Source organism: Cebidichthys violaceus, unplaced genomic scaffold, assembly GCF_023349555.1.
Source record: "Cebidichthys violaceus isolate CVI_PGR_0920_01 unplaced genomic scaffold, fCebVio1.0.p SCAF_10, whole genome shotgun sequence".
In the NCBI taxonomy this organism is placed as follows: domain Eukaryota; kingdom Metazoa; phylum Chordata; class Actinopteri; order Perciformes; family Stichaeidae; genus Cebidichthys; species Cebidichthys violaceus.
The window spans coordinates 13,608,700-13,627,904 of record NW_027176263.1 but is presented as its reverse complement, the minus strand read 5'-3'; the positions used below and the strand labels follow the sequence as shown (position 1 = coordinate 13,627,904).

The 19,205-nt window shown below is 41.7% G+C and overlaps 1 protein-coding gene across 1 annotated transcript in view; it reads right to left on the bottom strand.

Annotated features, from left to right (window-relative positions):
• The window catches only part of LOC137884746 (cilia- and flagella-associated protein 46), a 60,003-nt gene extending 41,037 nt beyond the window's left edge, over positions 1-18,966 (bottom strand). The window contains exons 1-19 of the mRNA XM_068726736.1: positions 18,617-18,966; positions 18,392-18,513; positions 16,462-16,593; positions 16,024-16,088; positions 15,028-15,192; positions 14,432-14,555; positions 14,098-14,192; positions 13,207-13,353; positions 12,949-13,048; positions 12,475-12,573; positions 11,821-12,011; positions 10,490-10,715; positions 10,117-10,234; positions 8,074-8,203; positions 7,478-7,608; positions 7,197-7,315; positions 5,818-5,930; positions 4,492-4,704; positions 3,004-3,184 (exon numbers count right to left, since the gene is read on the bottom strand). Coding sequence (XP_068582837.1) covers positions 3,004-3,184; positions 4,492-4,704; positions 5,818-5,930; positions 7,197-7,315; positions 7,478-7,608; positions 8,074-8,203; positions 10,117-10,234; positions 10,490-10,715; positions 11,821-12,011; positions 12,475-12,573; positions 12,949-13,048; positions 13,207-13,353; positions 14,098-14,192; positions 14,432-14,555; positions 15,028-15,192; positions 16,024-16,088; positions 16,462-16,593; positions 18,392-18,513; positions 18,617-18,665 — 2,520 coding nt within the window. The 5' untranslated portion in view covers positions 18,666-18,966. The remainder of the gene's footprint in view (positions 1-3,003; positions 3,185-4,491; positions 4,705-5,817; positions 5,931-7,196; positions 7,316-7,477; positions 7,609-8,073; positions 8,204-10,116; positions 10,235-10,489; positions 10,716-11,820; positions 12,012-12,474; positions 12,574-12,948; positions 13,049-13,206; positions 13,354-14,097; positions 14,193-14,431; positions 14,556-15,027; positions 15,193-16,023; positions 16,089-16,461; positions 16,594-18,391; positions 18,514-18,616) is intronic.
• Between the last annotated feature and the right edge of the window lie 239 nt (positions 18,967-19,205).

Genomic DNA, 19,205 nt, shown 5'->3' with positions numbered 1-19,205 from the left:
TCAGCTGCAGGCACGGCCAACATACACGAAAGAGTTCAGTGAGGCTTTGTTCAAGACGAGACGTTGAATCCGACCCTGCCCTACTGTCGGCTATTTATAAAAAATGCATCAGAAAGGATCACTTTTTTTATCTTTCCTCCAAAGAGGAAACAGACACGATGGAATTTAGTTAATAATTCACTGATAAAGTGCCTTTCATCTGGAGTTAGAGCCGAAATTCATGGTGGATCATTTAAATAGAAAAAGAGAACGGAAACGGGACTCAACTGGCAACTGCAGCTCATACAGAGAGCATAGACATCCGACGAGACACAGACAGTCACGGGAGCAGGGACGTGTGGTCAGGAGAGGCAGGTGAGGCAGAGTAATATATGTACCTTACCTATGTGTGTGTAAAGAATGCCGATATGAAATATGAAAAACAACCAGTAGTCAATGTGCAAGCTGCCAATTGAATGGTGATTTAAGCTACTCTATTGGGTTCATATATTTGTAAATCTGACTTATCGCAGTCAGTGCCTCACCAGCCACGAACCTCACCGCACGTCACTGCACGGGAGCTACATGTGTGTTAAGCGACGAAGGGGATAGACTGTATATCTTGCTGATGCTATGTTCACACTACGAGCGACAAAGCTACAAAAGTGTCCGGCTACATTGTCGCCGTTGGAAGTGTCTCTCTTAAGTGCTTGTTGACGTAGTTATGGAGTTAAATAGCTCTAAGAACCGGCTAACGGTTTGTTTTTCTTCCATTTTTTTTTTTAGGACGGAACGGAGCAGGAATTGTGGGTAGTGTGATGTCTTGAGAGGTCGGGATCAGCTTGTGAGGCGTGGATGCACAAATCAAGATGACAAGTGGTGGTTTCTAACTCAACATACTGTATTCAGATTGTTGTTAAAGTTAATTCCAGTAGAAAGCCGCTTCAAAAAACAAACATAAGTATCTTCAGTTTACTTCTGGTTCATTGTCTTTAACGTAACATAAAACTCTCTTCTTTTTGTCTGCTCCTGTCCTTCTCCTTCCAAACGTTTTCTCCTTTGTCCCTCACAACAGCCTCTCCAGGGTAATCAGTCACATCTCTTTCAGCTGGGCAGCCAAGGCAGCTGCCCTGTTGATTATGGGAATTGTAGTCAGTTAACCAGCTGCCATTATGGGTTGTAGTCTCTGCTGCAACCACTGGGAGGGGATGTATCTCCCATTGATGACACTCCCTCTCATGACATCATAGTAGATAAAAGCGGACCAACAATTTGAGCGGTCTAGGCCAGCTAGACAAGTGTCGGGCATCAGTTTGTAGCTTCCATTGAAAACGAGTTGTAAACTGTTGCTCGTAGTGTGAACATAAGAGTGCCTCAACTTTTCATCTGCGATGCTCTAACATCTGTCACGTATCCTATGGAGGATGAATCAATGCTTCCTGAGAGGCCTCGGAGTTGTTGCTTACGCATTCTTGGATTGTCTCTCGCAATTCTACATCGACAACTTCTGCAGAGAATATTGTCTTTGTTTTGTTTTCCAGGCTAGGTCTACTTTCCGTTCCGTGACCGTCCCAAAATGTTTTTTTATTTTTTTTATCATCCTTGATCATTTTCTTTTCATCCCCATGATGGAAGGACCTTAAGTTACAGCCCCTGTAGTCTTGTCTGTTTTAGTGAACCCACGTACCTTTTTGGCATAATAATACTGGACCTGTGGGCTGAATTACAGAACATTTTATGGAGGATGACATGAAGTGTGATAGCTCCAAAATAACATGGAAAAAAAGCTTCACATTTCTTCTTTAAAACAGGTCAGGATCCATATGATACCAATCCATTTCATAATTCATAAAATTAAGAGAACATTTTCAAAGGTTGAAAGTAAGCTGCACTGTTGCCCCTTCCATTGCCTTGGGGGTTCATTGTGCCATCATTGCACAACAGCCTTTGAATTATGTTTTAGATGTCTATTATTTACATACAACAATATGCCATTATCCAAACTATCGTCGTTATATTGGCCAATAAAAATCCACCATCGGCCCACCTCTAGTTTAAAACTTTCAAAAGAGTCGACAGTGTGAAAAGCGTTCCATACATATCTGTACAAAAGATTACAACTTGAGTTTCTGAACACGATTCAGCAAATTCCATTCAGAGATTATGCACGCACTCCTTTCAGAGTCTCAACACACTCCTTTCTGCTATTTTGTGAGATTCTGATCCGTTCTTAAGCTTTGAATGCTGGAATTTTTGTTTTCACAGTGGACAGATCAGAAAGTTAAAAGCATGGGAGGGTCAATCATGTGTGCTTCAACAAAATGCAACAAATCAACAAAGTTCAATGCAAAAATGTTTTGCTTTACTTTACTTTGTGACGTATGAACATGTAGGACCCAGAAAGACTGGGGCCCGAGTTGTCATGATTTCATGTTACACGATACCTTGAGAGTTCTAAACCCTCTAGAACTCATTGATTGTTCTTTACAATATAATGTATCTGCTACTGAGGTTTTGGACAGAATTAGTAACTACACAATAACCACTGCAGTCTTAACAGATAGTGGTAAGTAGTTCTCTATGTTGATAGGCTTTTTAATCTATATGCAAATATGGTGATGTAATTAATTATTTTTCAAATGAATGCAGATTTAAAGAGTGTTAATATAAATGTATGGTAACAGAGGGCATGTTGATGCAAATTTATAGCGACGTGTGCAGCTTTTATGCAAATGTTTTGCGACATAGGAGGTTTGTATCCAACTTTGGTTATGATTTTATTACAACATACGGAGCCTTTGCACATGTTGGCAACAAATGCACTTTTATTGGTTTGTTTAAAAGCACATTTCATGAGATCAAAGATTTCAATAATGTCAGTGAAAATGAACAAAACTGAAAGTCAGTGTTTGTCACAAACACTTGTATGGTACTGATTAGTAAATCTACTCATAGAAACATTTTGTCACACACACACACACACACACACACACACACACACACACACACCGGCATACGACATACCTCAGATGCCTTGCGGACATCCTGAAGGGCAACAGGGTCTAAGAAAGCCCCACGGGCACTGGCAGCCTTCTCCTGTCTGCTTCTACCCTCGTCTCCTGGCGGGGCTTGCTCGGCAATGTCTGGAGCCTGAATCAATCCCCGGGCCAAAGCATCACAGAGCAGCACAAGCAGAGCGCGGTTCCTGAGAAATACAAAACCGAGAACGCTCCAAACTGACATCATCTGGAGAAAAACAAGGACTGGAATTTCGGCTTGAAGGCCAAACATCCTTGGTTTTATACTGTTCCTTCTGAAAGTTAAAAAAAAAAAAACGTACCACAGATTTGGACAGCAAGATGTATGATATCACTGAATCCCAACATTCAAGTAATTATTTCTATGCCCAAGGACAGCTTGGTGCATTTTCATGAACATTCACTGCTTCTCTCTACAGCCAGAAACAAGAGCCGAGCTTAAACCGCCTGTTTTTCTGAGAGTGAGCTACAGTGCCAGAGAATAAATTAACAAACATTTTTTTACAAGTCAACTCTGAGCGTGCCTAAAACGATTTTCTGAGAGAACATATTGCAGCTATCAGCTGAAAATGTAATACTTTTCAAGTTTCAACTGAATTTAAAGTGTTTGCATAGTACATTAATCTGCGGTTCACAACTTTTTCCCCCAAGGGACCTCTTTTCTACTATGAGTAACATTAAGTGACCTATTTTATGGACATTTCCTATTGTACTTAATAACGGACCAACTGATAAACTGTGCCTGTCTACCAATACTAGTGAACACAATAACTGCAAGAGAATTGTGTGAAATGAGAGATTTAGGTGAATTTTGAGAAATTCCTGTGAATGTTGCATCAGATATGAGTTTTCCTGTTATTTTTTTGTTTTGGTATTTTAATACAATTCTCTTTTTAAAGAATCATACGTACTAAATAGGCGTTGTTGTATGTTTTTTATGTTTATGACTCTTGGCCATCGTTCTATTAGCTCTTTGGTTTTATCTGCATACTTTTCTAATGCATGCAGCTTGTGTTCAGGTTTTCACCGTGCCCCCATTGTGTGGGATTTTTAAAAATATATCTTAAATAATAATCCAATATATAATCCAAACATAAAAATAACAATTTAATGTAGTTTTCTTCACCAAAATGAATGAAAGGCTGAGATTTAACTGTATATTCACTTTTAAAAGTTGTCTCACACCCCTTAGAAGGTCTTTACACACCGGGGGCGTAATGAATAAACAACACGTAAATGATAAATACTCGCCTGCTATTACTTCACATTAAAACTATTCATAACGTCAGTACCATTATTGGATAATACCTTTATTTGCGGTATGAAAGCTCAGAAAAATTGACCTCGCTCAGAAGAAATTATATATTGGCGTGCAAATTAATCGCAGGAAAACAAACACCCACCAGTGTGTAAAAGCCTTGACAGGTGTATACCCTGTAATGAAAAGTGATACTAATTTAGAGACCCGGCCTACCCAGAGAACTCCTTCTTTCGGAGTATCGCCACAAGACTTTGGAAGGCGGGAAGCAGGCGTCGGTACTCCCCAGCAGCCAACAAGTGGCTGCTGTAGTTCCACAGGTAAGTGGCTGCGTTAGCTACCACCCACGGCTCCTCGATCTCTGCTCCGAGCTCCGCTGCACGTGAGAAGTTGGAGGTGGCGTAGGCAGACAGAGCCTGGATCCAGTCTCTGGGTGAGAGAGGCAGAGAATACAGAGTGGGAAAGGGAGATAGTCCATATTGTGTTGTCTCTAGTGAACAATGCTTATTTAAAATTACAACGCAGGATAGGATTTTTACAAGAATAGTTCCATTTGCTGACAGGTTTTTCTGCATGATCCACCCCTACAATGTCAAATACGTTACATCCAATGAGGCATTCAACACCAATTTGTTTGAGCACCTGGGTGAAGCTCTCAGCCCGCATTATGTAACAATGTGCTGGAGGTGAAGAGGAGAGGAGCAGTATTTCTAACGCTGGATGTGATGTGTCAGGTCTTGTCAATTCAATGAAGAAAATAGGCTGTTACGACTTTGTGTGATCCTGGGGCTTTGTGGTGTAGATCTACAACATCCTGGTCTTTAGTAAAAGGTAATCACATCACTGATAATGTTTGCAGCCTCGTTTAAACCACGTAATTGGTCTGAGAATGGTTTCAGATCTGCTGTGCAGTTTTGGTTCAAGAGAAACAAAAGCTGTTTTAGTTAATGGGTTTGTAGTTTAAGTGATTGTGTCATTCCCACCACTACCTGTCATCATCATCATCATCTCTGGCGAGTTACACAATGTGTTCACTTTAAAAGACTAAAGCACGTTATTGTTCTTTAAACAGCATTTTAAAACCACACTAACAGAGACTACAGTTGACAATGCACATAGAGGAATTAGGGGAATTTGATATAATTATATATAACATATCAGATGATATCATAAAATATCAGGTTTCATTATTTTTGAGACCTGAGAATTCAGAAGTCACAATTTTGTCAAAACTAACATAGAATAACAAACAAAAAAAGGAGGTAATTGGTCACTGAAAGCTTTCATATCGCTGCTTATATTGCTGTTATAGCTATTAATAATCACTAATACAACAGAAAATGTAAATTGTTTAATATGGTCATGTACAATGTAACTTTAAATGAATATAAGAATAATTAAATCTGTCATATGCAAATAATGAAGTAGATACATATAGACATACAATACAAACTAAATATTCTAGTTTCATGATGCTAGCGTGTGTGTGTGTGTGTGTGTGTGTGTGTGTGTGTGTGTGTGTGTGTGTGTGTGTGTTTTCACCTGTAAACAACCCAGTGTGGATCCTCCTCAGACGCACACATGTCACTCTGCACTGCGGGGACAGCAGGGCCGTTGAGCTGAACCCCCTCTGTGAGCAGCTTTTGGACGGTGGCCTTGACAAGACAGAATACTTTCATTTCTCAACCACAAAGGATAATATTAAAAATGACTTCCTGTTTTGATGAATTCATAATCAAATGAGAAGAGAAGACCTCCCGCTATGGGATTGACAGCTTCTCTAGAGCCGCTAAAGCTCAGCGGCAGCAGATCAAAGAAAAGAAAGGAAGCGACCGGTGAGCATTTTACTCCAGCGGTGGACAACTCAGGTAAGACAAGAGGACTGAGACGTAGGTATCTATTCACTTAATGAATTATGACCCCAATGCTCAAAAAAGAATATCCCGTGTAACGTGGAACAAAGAGAGAGCTACATGAGGGGAGCAAGCATAGACGCTACAGTGTGAGTCAGTTCTGACAAGGTCATGTAGTTGCTGTGGATAGTTGTCTCCATTTTCTTCAAAGTGCTGTCAAGTTAACATCTCCATGGACTTAATAGAGAGTTGGAGCTGCAGGCTTGATGGGAAGCGGGATTACACAATGAGACAAGCTCGTAAGACAGGCACAACAATCTCTGACTCCAACAAATCAACATCTACCTCACGGGCCTGTTCAAAATCCCATAATGCATGTTTACTACTGCAAGCAGTGGAATATTACAAAAGGAGCTAAAAAACAAACAAATCCAATACAATATTCCTATGATCTGAGATAGCTAGAATAGTTTTTATGAACATCAACACCTCGATAAAACAACATCTGCATCCACAGAAGCTTGAAATAAAGTAGTGTGAATTAGGCATAATGCATATGGGAACATCCTGTTGCTTCACATTAAAAAAGGTACAGTGTGTAGCATTTAGGGGGATCTATTGGCAGGAATGTATCTGTGATATCTGTAATGTAATATTAATTAGAATGTTTTCTTAAGCGTAAACTCGCCTGAAAATACGAATTGTGTAGTTCTCCTGCCTGCTTGGTTTCAGTTTCAGCTGTTTACAGTCTGCAACCTCACGGCTAGTTCCTACACACTAGACCTTTAAGTGTTTCCACGGAGTGGCATTTACTGGAAAAGCAATGCTCTTTGGGCTGACCATGACCATTCATAAAAAATAAAAAGAATTCTACAAAACAGACAACAGTCATTGAGGGGAGAAATGGAACAAAAAGGAGCAGAGAGCTCTAACATATTTTGACCTGCTTTCGGCGTCCACGTAGTAATGCAACCGCGTTTGTACAACAGGAGCAAATGTGAAACCTGTTTATGTGGAGTACTACAGTAAGAACATATGAAAAGTGTGTTTGTGTTAGTCATCACACACCTCAGCACTGATGAAGTGGATTTCGGCAAAAAGGCGCAGCAAGTCCCTCACGCAGGTTTGGCTTCCATTGCAACCGTGAAGACGTTCTGCACCGCTTTCCTCCTCCGAGGACCTGTGTTCTGGATCAAATTCACAAAACCGGTGATGAGAAATCTCTCAATGAAAGCAACCGTGTCTCCCTCTTTTATGTATAACTAATACAGCTACCACTACTATTTCCTGTCCATCACTCCGATATTGAGGAATAGTACCGTCAGTCTGAGGATCGTTCATCGTCTTACCGTCATTCTCGGAGATCTTCCATCTCCCGTCGTCGTAGAGCAAACAGAATCGACAAGCAGCTCGGCACACATCCCACACTTCCTGTTTCCTGGCTGTCTTCACCAGCGTTGCCCACAGCTTCACTCTGGAGCTACAAAAAATAAAATAAAGAACACTTGAGAGATGATACCTTCTTAAAAAGGCAAAGCAGCACACGGTGTATGATTTAAGGTTGGGATTTTTTTGCCGGGCCATGAATAACAAACTTTTCCTTTGGGGAATCTTCAAGTCAAGCCTCTTGCCCTCTCCAGCCCATTAAGCTTGCAATGTCTCATGTGCACACTTTTTTACTGTAATGATGTTGGTAGACAGGCAGCCTCAACTACGTGCTGTGAATGTAAAAGAAGGTTGTAAGACGCCTAGAGTCACACAACAACTTTAACTGTAGAGAGGATCAAAAGACAACAAGGCATACAAACCTGCTTAAGCTGGACAGCTAAAAAAAAGTAGTTGCTAAGAAAACTTTAAACTGGCACGAGGAAGTCGGGCTTTAGCTTGTATTCAAGATCATACATGTATAATCACAATTAATACATGTAAATGTACAAACACACACCTCTCTGTGTTGTCTGTGTTATCTCCTTGTCTGGCCAGGTGTCCGTCCAGCTTCTGCACAGATGTAGAGTGATGCTGCGCCTTAGCACAGAGCTGAGCTACTGGTCCAGATCCAAGACCGCCTACGGGAACTAGACAATTGTTGGAAGACTGAATACATCAGTCGATTAATGCTACTGGAAAAGCTCCTGCATTTTCGCTAAATAAGGATTCAACACAATTTTCCGGCAAGTATGCATGCGTAACAAAAACTTGAGTCAGTCTGTTACACGACTCCTTAGGACTAAAGGATGCATAAAACATGGAATAAATGTGCACTAATGTAGGTAGTGAGAATGTTATCCTTTTCAAGGAAGTTACAAAATTAGCCTTATTATTCCACTTCCACGTAAGAAAGGAACGACAAGTAAGGGACCCCGAGAGTAAATGGCCCATTTCCAGCATTGCCGCCCCTTTCAAAAACAGCGATGTCACAGACTGCGACATAATCATGTAGACAAGTAAGACCCAAAACACAAAAACAAAAAGCACAACAACAGAGCTCCAGATTTTTAGTCACACCCGCCTGCAGCAACAGAGTAATTCAAGCATTTGTTTTATGGACTGAGCTACAAAAAGAGGTCTGTGGCTTTGACTGGCGTGTTTTAAAGAAGCAGAACGCTCCAGTGCCTGCACACTCACCAAAGGAATAAAAGGCTGTACGCACGCGCTCTCATGCATGCGCCTCTCATTGATGACCATCTGAGGTACAACACAACATCGTGGCAACAATATGAGCTATGAAAACCCCCTCGTCTCAACGGATGCTTGGCGTGCTGCCTTTGAAGCACCGAACACGACAGTTAAGTGTCGTCATCGAGGGGACGCTTGAGGTTTATAGACAAAACCTCTACGGACCAAAGGGGCCCCTTGACTAGCTGTCAAAAGGCTGAGGGGAGTTCTTTCCTGGGTCATTAGACCGCTGAATGTTCATTTGATGTTGCGGGCCAAGGCGCATGGAATAAGTGTGAGATCAAAAGGCCCCTCTGCTGCAATGATCCAGCACACACAGTCAACGCCGGAACACACACCAATTCTCTGAGCATTTTTTTTTTTTTGCAAGTTCAACGCCACCACTGAGCGACCTTTTGACGAGACTTGAAGTCTCAGGGGACAAATTCACACGCGAGACAGCACACGTCAGGTTTGCTCTGTGACGTTCCTTCCTATTCTCATTCACAAGCCGCGTAATCAGGGCCTACTTTGCTGAGACAGCAGCCCGTTACAATCAGCGCAGAGGACCGCCTTCAGGCTGCATTCTGGGAGCTCCGTCAGATCAGAACAGTGGGATTTGTCCGAGATAGCAGGTTAAAAAAAATAAAATCATATACACATACTCATTAATGGACTTAATTATAAATTCCAAAACATGTAATAATGCCACAGTTCTACACCTAACATCAATGTTTTATAAGTCAATAGTTTATAGTATGGCCTGATCTTTATGCCTATCATTTCATTAATGCAACAGGGCTTTCCTCAAAGAAAATGACAAAAAAGAAAAGAAAATACAGTACATTAAAAACAATGAGTGCAGACACAGCTGAAAAGAAAGACAGAAAGACAGAAAGACAGACAGACAGACAGCTAATCGGGTGGTTCAGCTGAACTCTCAGAGAATAAATATCCATAAATATCATATCGAAAGTCTTTTTACAGTTGACCGAATGTTAAGGTCAAGTATAATGAGCACAAAACCACCGGTGCCTGGCTCAACATAGTTTGATGCCATGAAATAGTCAGCTACTTCTCATTCCCCCCTTAAATGCATATGCATAAAGGAGGAAAGTGCACTTTACCTCAGATAAGAGGTATATGGGGGAATATTCTTCCAAAGTTTAATGACATGTGTGATTCTCGGTGCATAAACAAAGGCTTAGTCAATATGGATATGTGTTTAAAGCTATCCCAACATACGAATATTTCTTCTGACAAACAGCACATGTGATTGAGAAAATGTTGTTGTGTCTCAGTGAAAACTGAAATCAAGAAGAGAAATGTGTACTTTTGGAGGTGTCGTCAGCATCCAGCACCATCTGGAAATGGTCAGGTGCCAAAAGCTGACCCACAGCGACCAGGACGGGACGGCTGTCCGTCCTGTCTTGGGGCTGCATGTCCCTGGCCTGAGGAAGGGAAGGAAGGGTTGGATGTCAGACTTAACTTGTAGCCATCACTTAGAGTCCTTGAAGGAGGCTCACTGCTCTTCTCACCATACATAAAAACACACAGAGTTTAAGTTCTCCTTCACTGTACCTATGTATGATTGCTGTTTATAAACCAAGTATGCTTTTGCATAAAAAAAGCCTCCGCTTGTTAAGTTTTAAAGAACCGCTTCATTTTGTAATGTTAAGACTGTCTGACACAGACGGGCTGCAAACCTGCTGCATAAGCATATCGGCTTTATCCTCGGCCCGGGGGGGCGTTTGGTAGAGGGTGCCTCTGAGCTGCAGGAGGCGGAGAGCTGACGACAGGCGCTCCCGTCGCGTCCCGTCATCCAGCAGCAGGGCTTTCTGAAGGTGAGTCAAAGAAGCCTCAAGGCGCCCGTCCTCCTCTTCAATCGCTGCCAGCTCAGAGTGGACTTGACAGCGCGTCTCCAGCTGCACACTGTGAAAAAAGCAAACAAACACTTCCAGCATAAACTAGTACATTATATATGACGACAAATCTGTAGGTGTGATACCACAATTCAAAATTGGGAGACAGTACTTCATCTTGCATTACAACACAGGTTGAGCTATAATATAACAGAGCCACTATAACATGCAATATACTATATGTAAAGTAATGCTCCCTTTGACAGCATGTTGAATCAGGACACAACCTGTTTGTCATTTGTTCTGGCTAAATAAGCTACTGGACACAGCCAAACATATGTAGACATCAGTGGTGGGCCGTAAGGACCAGCAAAGCCTTCTCTACTGGCCTAGACACTGACAGAATCACAAAGTTATAGCTGTTTTATAGTTTCATTATTTTTCATAAATACACTACATGTATTCTAAATATTTTTCCCATTAGCTTATTATCTCATTGCACAGCTACTGTCTGTACAACTGGGGAGGCTCGACTGTCATCACTGGTGTCCATGGCAATCGAGAAGGACCTCTGGCTGGACCCGAACCGCACCGACGTACTGTACAACCGTGTCATTAAACTCTTTGTTAACGAAGAAAGGAGGATGGACTTTGTCTTTAAAGCAACTTTGGTAAGTGAACTGCTTCATCTGCAGTAGCGTTACTACTGTGTTAATGTGTCTATCGTGTCGTTTTTATGATATGGTTAATATTGTTCCCTCTGATGTGAATAATAAGGCTGCTCTTCAGTGTGTGGTGGAATGCGTGTTTTAGCGCCGCAGTTTTGCTGGAATGTGCAGAGGCCTGTTGAATCGTGTTATTTAGGTTTTATGTTATTCTACCTGCTTTGTTGACATATATGTGACTGGTTCTTGTGAGTTTGTTCTTGTCATTGTGTTAAATTACATGTATCTGCACTCTGCAGTTAGTGTATTTGTAGGTGTTGAGCTTCATGTAACATTTTATTTCACTTGTCAAATGTTGCAGTGTTATGTGAAAATGAGGTTTTTACACACAAAAAATAATAACCTGTAGCTGTGCCGTCATAATGAGGTTATTAGGAGGTGGTTCAACTGTAGTAGGACAGCACTGATAAACAAATAATGTATCATGATGGATTTGAGGAAACTGTAAACCTTTGAATGTCTTCCAGGACTTGGGCCACCCTGAGCAGAGGTGTCCTGATGCGTTTCCTGAGGTTGTGCTGCAAGAGGGGCAGACAGGAGCTCCACAGCGCAGCGCACACCGCCTGTGCGGCCTGAGGGTCCCTCTCCCTCACTGCCGTCTGCAGCCACTGATCCAGCCTGCCTATCTCCTTCAGCCGGGCCTGTGGGATCAAAACTACAGATTGAGAGCGTCTCTCCTGTAGCAACGAGAGCACAACATTTCTATCATTTGGCAAGTGCACTTGGACTGTATGGAAAATGGGGTGCCAACTCTTAAATGTGACAGTTTTCAAGCCGAATATTAAATGGTACAAAATGAGATTACAAAGTCGTCATTCCATGGAGATTTAATTTTTTTTTTTTTTTTTTTTTAGTCAGAGAGGAAAAACTGATAATTAAAGTTCCCAGCTAAAACTCTTAAGCGCTGCTAGCTGGGTTAGTAGTTTTAAGGCAGAGATACCCATTGAAGTGACAGGGAGTGTATGGATGTACTGCCTTTAGACAGAGAATGAGATTACAGAAAATGTTACTGAACAGTTAATCATGACTCTGCCAATGGGTCCACCGCCCGCATCACATGCGACGGGAACACACGGCTGATAACTCGGACGTATGATCGAGCACCTCCACACTGGCTTTGGAGTAGTCGTTCATCTTCCCCCCTCTCTTCTGGAGGTTGATTTCACAGCTGACACATTCCATTATTATGCGCTGGCCAAGACTCTGAAAAGACAAAAGCACATACATGTGGTTCAGCAGTGCACAGAAGAGAAGGTGACACATCTGTAAGGGTAGTCGTATTTTCTGCTAAAAGTTCTTACATGTGCAACGTTGCCAATTGTGTTATCATATCACTTAATTCACAATACAAGCAAAATTACAAATTTGTAAAAATACTTAACACCTTTCTATTAAAATATTCTTACATTATTGAAAGTAACTGCAGCAACCTCTTAAGCTGTTGGGCGTGAGTTCAGCTAATTGATTTCATCTATTGTCAAATGCCTACTTAAGAGTGGATGTCAAAATCCGTGCATGCATTTGCATATAGTTACAGTGTGTGGCCTGTGACATTTCAGGAGAACACCGGACACTCACAGCCTCTCCCGCCGACTTCAGCTCCTTCAAACAGTCGACAGCTACTTCATGCCGCTTCACTCGCAAGGCCAGCAGAGCCAACTCCAGGAGGAAGGAGACTCTGCAAATCCCAGATAAAAACATAATTTATACAATTCCAAGTACAGTAATCCGGGCCATGCTCTGCCCTCGGGTTATCCATATGTGGTTGTGTGGTAGTGGGAGGTTTAGTAAGAGGACAGGGAAGGACATTTGTTCGGGTCACTCTGGGTCACAGACCTGTCAGCTGGTTGGATGAGTGTCGGGCTCTGAGGAGGACTGGAGTTCACAGGCACAGCAGATGCTTTGGTGCAATCCACCAGGAGACGAAAGATCTGCTCGAGCTCCTCTTTTGTTGGTTCAACCTCTTTTATTTCTTCCAACTTGCTGTTTGTACAACATGTTAATTAAAAATACATAAACGTATGCACCCAAGAGTATGCATGCATTCTGTATTTCCATTTCCCCCCCTAATATACTCACTAAACAGTGCATAAACCTGAGGCAAAATTACATATATGATGCTGACGATGGCTGGGTCAGACTGACTCACGCTGCTGACGTTTATAGATGAGCTAGAGAGCCATAAGGAGCTCTGACATGTCGAGTACATGCCTGCAGAAAAGGGGGGGGGGTCGAGGGCTGGGACTGGGTTAGTATGATGCCACACCAGAAGTCGTGGTACTATACGGTTTGTCACTGCCAACCAGTCATGTTGCAGTTTACATCCATGTCTGTCCAAAGTGTCACCACGTTATCATTTTATCCTCATAGACATTTGTGTGAAATTCTCATCATTAGTATATGAATTCTTGAGTTATTGCCAAAATAATAGTTTGTTAGCCAAATTTTTTTTGCTCAAGGAGATATCACATCCACGAGGATGGGACGGACACCAGCATAACACACTCTGTAGGTTACAAATACAGAATGGTGAAACTCTGAACAACCGAAGCTGGTATGACCATTAATAAGGTCATACCTAATAAAGGACATGACTGAACGTGATTGTAGTATTAGCAGGGAGCTAATACGCAAACATCCAATCAATAGATGCTTTCATCACGACAGCAAGAAAAAAAAACAAAAAAAAACACACTTACTTAAATATAGCAAAGAAAATGTCCTTACTTTTTAAATTCCTGTATTCTGTAAATGACTGCTAAGGTAGCACACTGCCTGCTCATTTCAATGAGGTCATCACTCTCTGTCAGCTTGTGTTGTACCTACGGAGAGAAGAGTAAAAGGTAGAAGTTAATTTCTATTCATCATCCCCAAATGCTTCACTAAAAGCTCTACTGTATTACAAATTAGACTCAGTGAACTGCATGAAAAGTAGCCTTGTTTCAGATTGTGTGATCCCAACACTTCCAATAACTCCAGAGCGCCATTAAGTCTAAAATGTATTGAAAAAACTCACTCCCATAATAAATGCCACTACAAAATGAAAATAAATGCCGTTCACCAGTAACGTAAAGAGTCTTGGATAAAGATGTGGGATGTGGGACTTCATGAACTCTTCTGTAACTTTGGCAAAACTTGCAGCATCTTCCTTTTCACCGGCGTCCACGAGACATTCAATGAGATGCCTGAGTAGAAACGGAGAGAAAATGAGACTGATTCTTTCAGTGTGAAAGAACAGTGTTTTGCAATGCTTACTGGGATATTTCCACTAAACATGGACATTGTTCTTCACAACGATATATGCCAAGTTTCCACTTTATTATTTTACATACACCTAGCTACTGTACATCCAATACAATCCAGGATTTGGATTGCATTGCATTCTACCAATACTCTGTTGGTCATTGAGAACAAAGTAACATTTGAGGTGTAACAGGAGACATGATTAAACAGCCTACATGAATACGGATTCTCCACTCATTTAGGAGAATAAGGTAAAAAAAAAAGAAAAGAAAATAAGTATGGAAACCAGAGAGCTACGGTCGCAAATGAACTGCTGGCTAATTAGCTCTGTGCGTCACCAGCATGAGACCGGACAGAATCAGGACTGGACTTATTCATGAAGGAGAACTAAGAGAGCATCGAGGGGCCACTTGCATCATGAGCTCAGCCCTCCAGCTGTGGTCCTGGTCTGCCACCTCGTCCAGACTTTGGACCACCTGCCCGAGGGAGGGGACCAGGCGGCGGCACCGCCCCGGCTGCAGGAGAGGACGCACTGTCTGGAGGTACAGCACCGAGGCGTTGAACGCCAAGAAGTGGTATCTGTGAGAAACAAACCGGATGCAAAATAATTCAACAGAGAAAAACTTAATTATTCACATGATCCACGGGCAAGCCATTTGATCTCTTGGAACAACTCAATTCAGCCCAAGTGTCAACTCTGTACAGAGAAGCTCTGTGAATTGCAAATGTGTGTGGATTAACCATCGTCCATTGGGCCTCAGGAGACCCCCCCCCCCCGTATGAGCCTTTCAATGTAAAATGAGGGAAATTTATGAATCCAAGGCGCTGTTTTAGAGGAAATTGTGTGAACGGACCATTTGAGTGCTGCTAATTTATAAACCAGAGAGTGCGTTGTGCATTAGTCTGGGCTGGATGTATTATAAACTTATTCCCTTTGGTGTTAATTGGGATTGCTCATTCAGCCCTTTTATTGACAGGTTATGAGTTCATTAGGGAAGAGAGTCGGCGCTGCTCGTTCGCAAAGGCTGAGCCGCTATCTCCCGATGGGTCGTTCTTCAAATGTCACAATTTCTATCATCATATCTATATTTATCATCCTTTTCTCCCTGCTCGCAGATTAAGAAGAAAACATGCTGAATATCATCCACCTGTGGGGTGAAGCATGAAGAATCATGTATCAACTGCATTCTTTGCAAGTCAAACCTTGATGCCGCTGAATAGATCTTGTGCAGCAGACTGAACCCTCATAACCTATCATAGCTAAAAAAAAAGAACATTTCCTGTTTTGAATATTTCACATTTATTACGTGCAAGCAATAGCAGAGATGATAAGCTGTGCGTGGCATACACTGGTCAACTTTCTTGACACTGCTAGAACAAAGCCAAACACACTTCTGAGAGGTAACGTACCTTGGTTCATGCTTTGAAATTTCGATTGCTTTAAGAAAACATAGCACAGCCTCTTCAAAGTCTCCCTGAAATAGAAAAAAATGCAAAAGACTTTGTCAAAAACATACAAAGATGAGAGAAGGAAACTCTTCAATAGAGGCCACAGTTTGATAAAATACCAAGAAAAACTGCACTTAAGTGTGAAAAGACAAAGGGCAATGTGCCTTGAAGAATCACATTGTGAAAAAAAGTAGGTTACGAAGCAGGGACATCTGCTCCTTTTACAGTGCGAAACAGTACAGTATATTTTTAAAGTAACTGCGCGCGCGTGTGTGTGTGTGTGTGTGTGTGTGTGTGTGTGTGTGTGTGTGTGTGTGTGTGTGTGTGTGTCCCATTGGCAAAGGAACACTTATACACACAACCCCCCTTGAGGAGATGTGTCCAATTTGGTGTCCTCACCACACTGCCAGTGGCCGGCGGAGACTTCAGCTGGCCCCGGCAGAGGTAGGCTCGACACAGAAATTGATTAGCTGGCGGATTCCCTTCAAAGTACATCTTTAGACACGCTGTGCTTATCTCCAAACAACCCAGCTGAGAAAAAAAAACACAAAAGGCCAAACAAAATACATATTTAAATCTCATGTGTTGTTACATTGTGTCACCAGCAATTTTCTAAATTTGATGTGGTATCAAAACAACTCAGAAATGGCTTGATGTGTTGTGTGATGCACATCGATTTTACACATGACGAAAAACATTATCTTAACTGCAGGTTTTTGCCCTCGAGCATGTCAGTATTGTTTTATACACCGTCTCCAGCTACTTGTTAGATGAATTCACTCTGGGTAGTTTCCATTCAAGGAATTGTAGTGCTGTCAGGGGAGATCATTCGTAACAGAAATGTTGTATACTGTCAGCTTTTAATTGTGTTATCGTTAAGTATCTCATTGTTTCTCATGCTGGAAGATGATAAAACAAGTGAAACGTAACAGTGACGCACAGTGAATCAGTATCTGAGAAAATGTTAGAAAAATGTCTTAATGCAACAGGAATATTCATAGTTCTCCAACAACTGAAGACTATTGTGATGTAGTCCTGCTGGGGATGTGGACTAATTCAGTATTCAAACAGGCCTGAGACTTCAAGGCAAGCTGCTTTTTCACTGAGAAGCCTCGCTGTACGACATAAAAAAGACAGAACAAATCACATTATGGAATATCACTGTGTTCCATTATTCAAATATGCTTCCAGTGCCCTAGGACACTTCAGTCGACATTAGTGAATATTCATTATTATCCTGTCCCACTGGGAGAATAGTTAGATTTAGCTAACTAAAGTTACTGTATGAAAACAGTGACATAATGGAATTTGTGATGACTCTTCTAGCGCCGTTCCTGCAGAGGTTTTTATTCAAATGATTTTCTGTATCAGTACCTTTAGATGCTGACTTCAACAAAGCAGTTGTGTTAATCAACGAAGAACCCTGAAAAGGATCATGTTTCTGCTTTATTTACTCAAACCAAATAAAATCCTCTCCACGTGCCAATAACGTCAGTACTTCCGCAGATGATGACGCTTACATGTAGCAGGCATTTACTAATATAAATGGGGGCAAGCATTTTTTCAGTCAGATGCAAATCTTTCATCTTCTGAGGCCGCTTGAAGCAACGCGTCTTATGCGGCATCTCAGTAGCCTCTGAACTCCTCACAGCATGACAACGCTCCTCACAGCAATTGGAAGGCAACGTCGCAGGCACATTCAGAGCTACTGCTCTCTCATGTGAATCTTTCAAACACCAGGATTTCAGCATAAGATGGCATTGGCAGCATCAGGCCTATGTGAACACCTGCATTGGCCATCTTCAATGTAGGTGCTCACATGATTCTATATGATCCTGGTGACAGAATATATAGGTATCAGTTGTATTGTGTGATATGTAACCTAGCGGCATAATTCCTTTAGAAGAATTTGCCAAAGGGAAATAAACCTCAGGTGCCATTGGCATTAAAGTAGCACTTTTGGCACAACTAGTTCGATCTTAAACTCGATTAATCGTAATTTAAATCAATAATTATATCTTGTAAACTTTAGTCGGCCATTTTTAACAGTGTAGACAAAACGAGGCCTGTGACTATCGCATCCTAACTCGGGGATAATATAAAACTTACATTTCTGAGGGACATAGTTTCCAAAGAATTCACATGGTCTCAGAAAATACACACACACACACACACACACACACACACACACACACACATTTGTATTATCCAGGGGCTGCGACTCATGACCTAACGTTAGGTTTATGTCTCAAATAATTTCTTTGACCCTGCTGAATCTACATATCAACAGGTAACGTTTCACTGATTCACCCCCCGCCCCCGGTCTCACCTGTAGAGCTGCTTCCGCACAAACAACGTACAACTCCGGGGCAATGCGTGGAGTTCGTCCGCTGGTTCCAGCTACCGCCACGTTCTCAAGTAAACGGTAAGCTGACTGCAGAGCTCCAGAGTCTACATTACATGACGTAACATGACGTTAAACACAGTGAAGGCACATTTTAATAACTCGTTAAAGCTGAAAGTACTACTGAATTAACGTCAGTACGATACAAACCTTGTCGCTCCTTTGCCTCGGTGAGATACTGACGAATATCCCGGTCCATGTCGGGAGAACGCTAACTGTCGTCAGCTAATGTGTTTATGCTAATAATGAGCCGTTTCCTGTGTTTGTTAGCTAAAACTAACTTAATGACAGCCAGTTATGCTATTGTTCGCGCTAAATTGCCCAATTTAAAGCTGTAACGTTACAGGTGTGTGAAACTTGTTACATCAGTCAACAAGAATTTCAAAACTGCTTGATTACAAAAGCAATACGTCCGTACGTTACATTTTTACCGTCAATGTAAATATGCCACTTATTAGTGTTTTTAATGAACAACTAACCCAGTGTCGTCGTGAAATGCAAGCTAGAGCTCCACCATCCGTGTTTGTAGTTAGGGAGCGTTACTAAGCAACCCGAGAACGGGATGAAACTACGGTAAACGAATAGGACCAAAAAGGTTGACACTTGTTTGTATTGATTGACTACTAACTTGAGTTCAAACTGTAGTCTCTAAAGTCAAATTAGACCTTTTTTTTTACATCCTCTCTCTCTCTCTCTCTCTCTCTCTCTCTCTCTCTCTCTCTCTCTCTGACTCACACAA